General features: G+C 54.2%; 1 protein-coding gene across 2 annotated transcripts; it reads left to right on the forward strand.

Annotated features, from left to right (window-relative positions):
• The first annotated feature begins 222 nt into the window (after window positions 1-222).
• On the forward strand, window positions 223-9,081 carry ZIC5 (Zic family member 5). 2 transcript variants are annotated; one of them, XM_045081364.1, is made up of 2 exons: window positions 223-1,894; window positions 2,091-2,233. In XM_045081364.1, exons 1-2 carry the CDS (start codon window positions 346-348, stop codon window positions 2,099-2,101), a joined length of 1,560 nt encoding a protein of 519 aa, XP_044937299.1. In that variant the 5' UTR covers window positions 223-345; the 3' UTR covers window positions 2,102-2,233. The 2 variants fall into 2 exon arrangements, with proteins under 2 accessions (XP_044937299.1, XP_044937298.1); XM_045081363.1 differs by lacking the exon at window positions 2,091-2,233 and adding an exon at window positions 6,284-9,081 and having other exon boundaries at window positions 236-1,894.
• The last annotated feature ends 279 nt before the right edge of the window (window positions 9,082-9,360 follow it).

Genomic DNA, 9,360 nt, shown 5'->3' on the forward strand with positions numbered 1-9,360 from the left:
GCCCAGCGCAAACTTTCTCCAAGTGCAACTTGGGCATCCCCTGGAAGGCGGGGACGCAGGGCTTCAGGGGAGGAGGGGGCGCCTAGAGAAAGCGAAGGCGGTTGCGAGCACGGGGGCGGATCCCTGCTGGGCCCGAGGCCTGAATGGGAGCCAATCCGGCAGCCGGGGCTGCTGCCAATCACGCTGTTCCCTCCAATCCCACCCGTGCCATTTCCAAAATCTCGGTCCCACTGTGCAGCTCAAATGTGGTGTTCGCTCTGCCAATCGCTGGAGGACAGAGTGGGAACAGGAATAAGCAGAGTTAGGAGGCCAGGACAAAGAAGTTAAAGAGAGCCTAATATATACATGTTTTTGAAGGTGGGCAGAGGGAAAAAAAAAGTCCCCCCAGTGAGGGTCTATGGGTCTGATTGTGCGGTTCTGATGGAGCCCCCCTTGAGCAAGAGGAACCCGCCAGCGCTGAGATTAGCGGATTTGGCAACGGCTCAGGCCAGGCCGCTTCAGAATATGACAGGCTTCCCGGCGCTGTCCAGCCCGCCCGCCCACTCCCACCTCCGCGCCACAGCCACGCACCTCCGCCCTCGGGACCTGAGCGCTGACCCCGGCGTGGCCATCACTCCGCTCGGACCCGAGCACATGGCTCAGGCGAGCGCGCTCGGCCTCAGCCCTCCCTCCCAGGCGCTCCCGGCACAGCCCGAGGCGCCGGCGGCCGCCGCCCGCGCCGCACTCTCGGTCGCGCACCCCGGCGTCCGCACCTACCCGGGTGGCGGGGGCAGCAGCCGCGCGCAGCCCTCCGCGCCCCCGCCCCCAGCCCCTCCTCTTCCTCCCTCCCCTTCACCCCCTCCTCCTCCCCCTCCCCCTCCTCCTGCCCTCTCGGGCTACACCACCACCGACAGTGGCGGCGGCGGCAGCAGCGGCAAAGGCCACAGCAGGGACTTCGTCCTCCGGAGGGACCTTTCCGCCACGGCCCCCGCGGCGGCCATGCACGGGGTCCCGCTTGGAGGGGAGCAGCGGTCTGGCACCGGCTCCCCCCAGCACTCGGCCCCGCCTCCCCACTCGGCCGGCATGTTCATCTCCGCCAGCGGCACCTACGCGGGCCCGGACGGCAGCGGCGGCGGGGGCCCGGCGCTCTTTCCTGCGCTGCACGACGCTCCGGGAGCCCCCGGCGGCCACACGCACCCGCTCAACGGCCAGATGCGCCTGGGGCTGGCGGCGGCCGCAGCAGCCGCCGCGGCGGAGCTGTACGGCCGCACCGAGCCGCCCTTCGCGCCGCGCTCCGGGGACGCGCACTACGGGGCGGTGGCGGCGGCTGCGGCCGCCGCCCTGCACGGCTACGGAGCGGTGAACTTAAACCTGAACCTGGCAGCAGCGGCAGCGGCCGCGGCGGCCGGGCCCGGACCCCACCTGCAGCACCACGCGCCGCCCCCGCCGCCGCCGCCGCCGCCTCCGCCGCCGGCGCCGGCGCCCGCGCAGCACCCGCACCAGCACCACCCCCACCTCCCAGGGGCGGCCGGGGCCTTCCTGCGCTACATGCGGCAGCCAATCAAGCAGGAGCTCATCTGCAAGTGGATCGACCCCGACGAGCTGGCCGGGCCGCCGCCGCCGCCACCACCGCCCCCGGCCGGCGGCGCCAAGCCCTGCTCCAAAACTTTCGGCACCATGCACGAGCTGGTGAACCACGTCACGGTGGAGCACGTGGGCGGCCCCGAGCAAAGCAACCACGTCTGCTTCTGGGAGGAATGTCCGCGCGAGGGCAAGCCCTTCAAGGCCAAATACAAGCTCATCAACCACATCCGCGTGCACACGGGCGAGAAGCCCTTTCCCTGCCCGTTCCCGGGCTGCGGCAAGGTCTTCGCGCGCTCCGAGAACCTCAAGATCCACAAGCGCACTCATACAGGTGGGTGTCCGTCCCCGGCCGCGTCGCCGCCGCCGCCGCCTCCCGTGCCGCCGCCGCTTCCGCCGCTGCTTCTCTTCCTCCTCCTCCTCCTGCTCGCCTTCATTTTCCCTCCTTCTGCTGCTTCTCTTCGCATACGTATAACCCGGACATGTGACTTCTTTTTTTTCTCTCCCCCCCCTTTTTTTCTACGAATAAGTAATTCGATAGCACACACAGGCCCCACGCTGGGTTCCCACACGGTGGAGTCTCCAGCGCGTCCGCAGCCCCTCGGCCGGGACCGGCAACGCGCTCCAGCCGCCGCCGCCGCCGCCCCGGATCGGAAGCAGCAGCAGTCGGAGCAGGAAGGCGCCCAGGACGGTCGGCAGCCCCTATTCGCCCGGCCCCGGGAACCTGGGGAGGGCGATGGGGCAGGGGGGCCGGAGCCGCCCCGGTAGCTCTTCCCGCCTCCCGACTCGGTGGCGGACCCCTTGCGGTCGCCGTGCTCCGGAGAGCGGGCGTGCGAGGGGGCACGTGGGATTTACTCCAGTACTGAGGCCTCTAGGCCTAGCTCTAGGCGGCTCTAACAGGAGGGGAGGGGTCCCGTCCCTCCGGGGCGTGGTGCACAAGGCCAAAGGAATGCGCCCCTGCCCCCCCACCTCCCCCCCCCACAGTCACACACCCCACACCGCCCCCAAACCACTTCACACACCCGTGTCTCATACCACCCACCTCTGCCTCGTGGACACCCACATGCTGGCACACTCCTCCACGTACACCCTCACGCACTTTCTCAGTTACACGCCTTCGCATACACCCATGCTTACACTCGCAGCATCACACAGCTCTGTCACACACTCACACGTGCCCTAGAAGGTGCTGGAGAAATTCTCTCTGTCCTTCCAGAAAAGGTTCTAGTTGGAGGAGGACAGGGTGAGAGCTAGTCTCTTGCGGGCATTGGCCCCGCGGAGGAACTTGGGGGCAAACCCCCGGCGCTGTGGCGACCCCTCGCATCCAAGCCCCAGTCCTGCCCCCACCCCCACCCCCACCCCGTGAAGGCGGCTGCGGCGGGGCGGGTGGGTGTTTCCTGTGGGTCGTGTGTCCCCGTCGAACGCACGAGCGCGTTGGGCGGAAGCGCTGATGAGCGCGAGCGGTCGGGATTTATAGGGACAGACGATATTACCCCTCGGAGGACACTTAAGTAACTGGAGTTTACGTTCAGTAATTACTTAGCTGATTTATCGGCGCTGGGCGGCGAGGAAGCAGCCGCCGTGCGTGGGCCCAGCGCCCGGCTGGCGGCCGGGGCCGAGGGCATCCGGGGCGCCAGGCGGATCTGCGGGGGGAGCCGGGTCGGGGTGGCCCGGGGCCGGGGCCGGGCTCCTGTCTGCCAGCACCTGGCAGGCCTCACGTGGACCGACGAGGGGCCGGAGTAAGTCTTCCCAGGAAGTCTACGACCCATTCCCATTTTTCGAATCGGGATCGGTCCGCCCTAAGGAGTTTTCCAAAAGGAAAAACTTCCCTAGAGGCTTTTGTAAAAGGTCCCTAACCCTCTTAGCGGTTTGCCCCTACGCCCAGCCCTTGCCGCCGGGACAGGGTTCCAGGACCCTAAAGGGGGCACGCGGGGCGCAGGAGGTGGAGCTGCCCTCAGCCCCGGCCCCAGTGGGCCCCCGAGAGCAGAGCCTGCGGCCTGCGTCTCGGGGCCCTTCCCGCCTTTGCAGGCCTCGGAGAGAGGCGGGGTCGGGGGGGGGGGCTTTCGTCGGCTGCGGCCGGAGCGGGGGCCGTTTCCGCACGCGTGGAGCAAGGAACTGGGGGGTGCCCGGCTCCCCGCTCCCTCGGACCGCGGCCCCCGGGGAAAGGGGCGCGCGCACGGCGGGGCGGAGATCCCGGGTGCTGGGGGGCCCAGGCCCGAGCTGCCTTCTGGTTCCGCGGCGTGCGCAGGGTTGCGGTTCTCGCCCGGGCCGCGGGGAGCGATGCCAGCGTCGGGTCCACGGGCCGCCTCGCCCAGGCGCCTTGTGTGCGGCAGGGGGACCATCGGGGGACCCCCCATCCCTACCGCGGCGCTCTCGCGTTTGGGGGTTGTCCCGGATCCCGGAACAAACGAAGCAAAGGGAGTGATTCCCCGGCCGCTCCCGAAGGCCCATTTCCTGACCCACGTGCCCCCAGCTCGGTTTATAACCTTCCATCGGGCCGGACTCGAGTTCCCTCCGGGACAGGGAACGGGTAGGCAGGAGAGGAGCTCATGCACGGCCCTTACTCTCTCGAATTCTGCAAGTGGTTAAATTCTGATTGACCCCTCGGTCAGAATCTGAAATGTAAACACTGGGGTCTCTCGCCCTCCCCAGTTAGCTAGAATTTGCTCAGTGCCCCTCTTAGGCCGCCTGGAAGACAGGCGGTCCTATCACCTTTACTACCCTCCCCTGCTTTCTTCCTCTACCTCCTTCATCCCTCCTTTCCCACTCCCCCGCCCCTCATCCCACATCTCCCTTCGCCGGGCCTAATTGCTTCTCTGTGTCGTGGGCAGTGCGAGGCGGCCGGTGGCGAAGCGGTGCGCTCTCTTCCCGACCCGGGACACGCAGGGAGCACCGAAGCGGGAGAACTCCAGACGACACTGCCCGTTTCCAAAGGATGAGTAAAGCCGCTTAGGCCTACGTATTGAAGAAAGGCCGATTATAATTTTGTAAATGATGCCCCTTTAAGTTAATATTATCTTCAGTTTTTAAAAGTAGAACACAGAAATCAGGACAGATAACATGTTTTGATAAAAAGTGATTTAACATTTTTTTGTTGGCATTGCAGGTCATCTGCTGAGAAGGTTGGGATGATTGTGTTACGTTGTGTTTTTCCCCTGTAGATCCATGCCACCCGTATGTTTAAATAATAACCTAATTTCATGTTTAGACAGTATTTCCAGGTGGGATAAGTTATATTCCAGCCATATGAATACTTCCAGTCCTATTAATAATATGCTCTGGCATCAAAGCAGTTAGCATTGCTGAAATTAAAACAAAACAAAACGAAAACGAAAACCACACCGCACTAAAATATTTGTATAAGAAAATTCACAAAAATTTATATACATTCAGCTTTTAATAGTTGTTTGTTTTTTTAAAAATATATATATATTATCCCAAACTAAGGAAAAAGCCGGACCTCGTGAACCAGCAGAATAGCTGCTAGAACGTAGAGAAATTCAACTTTATTTTTAAAATCATGTAAATATTATTGAACAAACAATATTATTGAAGTGTTATTGAACAATAATGTGTCTGAGATGGCTTGGTCAGTCTTGACTCGAGTCCATCAAGTTCGTAGATGCTTAGGTGAGCGGGAAAATCCGTACTGTTCACTATCTTCCTTTCTTGCTCTTGAATGCCTGCATATATGGCTGGGTTTCCATTAAGCATTGTCTTATTGAGGATTTCCACTTCCTGCACTAGGGGCCTTGTGCTTAAAGGCATGGCGTCCCTGAGGTGGTTAGAGCAGTTTCAAGGGGCCATGGGCCAAAGACTGGTAAATAGTCCCTTTTCTGACTGTTCAGTAAGGTAGGAAGCTGTCAGCATCTGTTTCCCTGGAACGTCAGGTGTGGGCTTGGTTCTGGTGGGGCCTTGAGGGCCTTGCTAATGTTTGCTGAGATCCCCTTCCTCAGGCTCTTAATTGCCCTGCCAGCTGGGAGGGACGGTGGTGGTAGAATGAAGAGGCGAGGCGAGGCGGTGGGCCTAGTCTCCACGCAGCCAGGCTTCCAAAAAATCAAGCGATGGGATTGTGTGTTTCACAGGTGCCTTTGTTTCTGAAGAGAACGGGATTTGGCTTTTTTATTTCATTTCTTTTCCCATCAGGGGAACCCTGGGGCCGCTCTGAAACAAAATGCCATTATTATAATTTTATGGCACCCCCCCTCACTTCACTTTTAATTTAGTGGACTTGCTTACTTTCCTTCTCTTTTTCTTGTATTCTTTCCCCAAGCTGTGGCTTTTGGAAGAATCATTTTATCAGCATTTATCTTGACAGGGGATCTGCTTGTATTTTTGCAGGAACAGACCCTGAGGGCAGTGAGAACCTGGGTACTGGGGTCCTGGTTGGTTTCCATGTTGCCTCCTAGACTTCGCTGTACCCATGTTACCCTTACCCCCTCCAGTGCCCACCCCCCTACTCCCGACCCCCAACCCTGTGGTGCTGCGGGGATTGACATCCAGCCTCTCACAAGCCCAGGTCCAGGGAGAGCCTCCAGGCCCATCCCTGAAGGATCCCTACCCTGCTGCCTTCTGGAACATAGGGATTAGGAATGGAAACCAGGCTGGGGAGTTGGCCTTCAAGAGAATGGGAAAATGCCTCCAGATTTCCGCTCCAAGATTTCTCTCTCAAGTGAGGGGTCTCTGAAAAGCAACTGTTGACCTTCCCTATGTTTTGTTGCAGGGGAAAAGCCTTTCAAATGTGAATTTGATGGCTGTGACAGGAAGTTTGCCAACAGCAGCGATCGCAAGAAACATTCCCACGTCCACACCAGCGACAAGCCCTACTACTGCAAGATCCGGGGCTGTGACAAGTCCTACACTCACCCCAGCTCTCTGAGGAAACACATGAAGATTCACTGCAAGTCCCCCCCGCCTTCTCCAGGAGCCCTTGGTTACTCCTCAGTGGGGACTCCAGTGGGTGCCCCCTTGTCCCCTGTGCTGGACACAACCCGGAGTCGCTCTAGCACTCTGTCCCCTCAGGTGACCAACCTCAATGAGTGGTATGTTTGCCAGGCCAGCGGAGCCCCCAGTCACCTTCATACACCTTCCAGCAATGGAAGCACCTCGGAGTCTGAAGACGAGGAGATGTATGGGAACTCTGAGGCTGCGCGGACCATACGTTAGAATTTACTCGTGATAATAATAATAAGTCATAAGTGGGAGTCCTTGGACCGTATCCTAACCTGAGACAATGCCGAGCCTGAGACAAACCCTTGACTCAGACTTGCCACCGGGTCTAATTAGCCCTATTTATTCCGTTTGAAACCCTATGGTGTTTGTACATTTAATTAATTTAATTAAGATATTTGGGCTTTTTCTTTCTTCTTCTTAGAAAACAAACAAATAAAAAAAAAAACAATCGAACCGGACTTGTACGTTGCAGGGGGACAGGGCTAGGAGCAAGATGTCCCAAGGGTTAATCGAGATCCACACTGCCAATGCAATATCCGTAGACTTTGGAAGGAGTGAGAAAAAGCATGAAGTCAGAACTGCACAGAGCAACAAGGCCCTCCGCATTTCCCGCAGTGCCTCGAGAATGCCTTTACCACCACAACCTGGGCTGCTTTGGAGCCTCTCTGCCTCCTCCTTGGGCCCTAAGTCTAAAAAGGCCTCTTGATTGTAAGCCACACACTTGCTGCATCACCAACAGATCTCAGACTGTACCTGTGTCCAAAACTATTTGTAAAAACCCTTTAAGTTCGAATAGTTGTCATTTGAAATTCCCACTCTTTTCTTACGATCTCCTCTTAACGCACTATTTTTATACAGGATTGTTTCCCCAGTACCCTGCCTGTGTGACGGAAAGAGAAAAAGATGCAGCAGACTTAACATGTCTCCATTGACTGTGCTACTGTGATTGTTCCAGCAAAAGTGGAGAGAAGCGCTGCTGCAGTAGACAACTGTGCAACTGTGATTTTTTGTGAAATAGAAGAAATTCAAGTGCTCTCCTTTTTCTCTGTGGGTTTTTTTTTTCTTTTTTTTTTTAATCTGAAATCTCAGATGCTGCCTCTTGATTGGGTCCAAACTTCTCATGTAATAAAAAAATAAGTCTTGGTTAAGTGTTTGGGATTGCCAAAATTAACAGGCAAATAAGTCTAAGGAGGTGTGATGTCGGCAACATGCCTATTTTAGGGAAAGCTGATGTTTTTAAAACAGGCCAAGCCCTCTTTTATACTGTTGTATCAACCTTTTAAAAAGTATTTATTTTTCAATGCCCGAAACTGCATTTTTGTGCATTTTTTTCCCTCCACCTGAGCACCGAGCGCACGGAACTGGATCCCAGTTGAAAACGACAGTGTGTGAAGTGTACGATTTACATTAAAAGAGGGGAGGGAGTTGCTGTACATATTAAAATTTTTTAAAAGGTTTATAGTTACCACCAAACACTGATGAATGTGTGACCTTTGCCAGAGCTGTCAAGCAAGGATAAAAAAGGTCAAGGACCTAGGACAATAACTCTTAGTCAATTTATTTGCAGTCCGTGCAACACATCTCGTGCAAAATCTAGCCCATCATAAACATCATACAACTATACTAAAGAGCACTAATTTATCCTCAGAGACCCTGAAGACACCCCCTCCCCAGGGTTTGTAGAAATTTGTTTTGTGTGCTGTGAGTGGTTGATGCAGTCTTGTCATTGTTAATAACGTGTGTGAACACTATTATTTGTACAGTTGAATTAATTTATTTTCAGACATCATCCTTTGTTTTTTTCCTGGAAGAGTTCAAAGCACACCAAAGAATTCTATTATACATTTTGGTGAAAGATTGTCGTTTATGACCCACGGTTTATTTAAGGAAAAAAAAAAGAAGAAAAAAGGAAAGAAAATGGGGAAATATATTTTTAAGCTTACTTGAATGAACAACGTAATGTGAAAACCAGGACTCTTCCTGCATGTCTTTTTTGCATTGTGTTGACGAGATTATATATAGTTTATAGATATATTATATTACTAGTACAGTGCATGGTGCTGTCACTTTGAAAGCCTTTCAATGTTGTCTTCAGATTGTTACAGTGACTATGAAACATGCAGACCCTCCTTTATAAAGAAAAAGACCATAAAACTTGAATATAAAATAATTCTACATTTTTAAAGTTTATTTGCTTTTCATATACCCACTTTCAGAGCTCTTTCAAATAGACAAAGTAGATATGGACTTCGGGGGGATAATTTATGTATCGTAAACTTATTAGAACAAAATATTCCTGATTTATAATGAGTTGTTTTATTTATACAACTTTTTCAATGGTAGTTTGCACTATTCTTTATTATGCTACAGGTTTATTTATTATGAAACAAAGGAATATGTATTTTATGTATTTTGCCATGCCTAGGGTCGCTCTGCCACAGATTTATTGGTTCCCAATACACCGAAAATGAAAACTTAAAAATGTGTACCTCCACTAGAAAGAAAGCAAGAATGATTATGAAGTTAAAAATTTAATAAAGGTATTCTTCCTATGTCTGGTTTATGTTCTACCTAATGGCGTGCTTCTGCTATTCTCGTACAAACAGAACAGGTTGCTAACCAGAGGACAGTGGGTTCTCCTGAGCTCGATAACATTTTTATAGCTTGGTTTACTTTACAATCTAATCTAGAAAATGCAGTGTATTTATGAAGACTAAGCCGAGTAAGTTGCATGTAACACCAGCATAAATCTTAGGGGTTACTGCACTCATTGGTTAATAATATCCTGAGTGATCCTAATCACTGAAAACCTGGGAAGTGAATCTGAGCATTTCTTTGGTGTCTAGC

Source organism: Mustela putorius, unplaced genomic scaffold, assembly GCF_011764305.1.
Source record: "Mustela putorius furo isolate JIRA1106 unplaced genomic scaffold, ASM1176430v1.1 tig00000551_pilon_pilon_pilon, whole genome shotgun sequence".
In the NCBI taxonomy this organism is placed as follows: Eukaryota; Metazoa; Chordata; class Mammalia; order Carnivora; family Mustelidae; genus Mustela; species Mustela putorius.

Excerpts from the sequence above, each read along its gene's own strand:
- ZIC5 (XM_045081363.1), top strand. The coding sequence starts at position 346 with ATGTTTTTGAAGGTGGGCAGAGGGAAAAAAAAAGTCCCCCCAGTGAGG. Across the intron at positions 1,895-6,283 it reads CCACAAGCGCACTCATACAG|GGGAAAAGCCTTTCAAATGT; the intron begins GTGGGTGTCCGT and ends GTTTTGTTGCAG.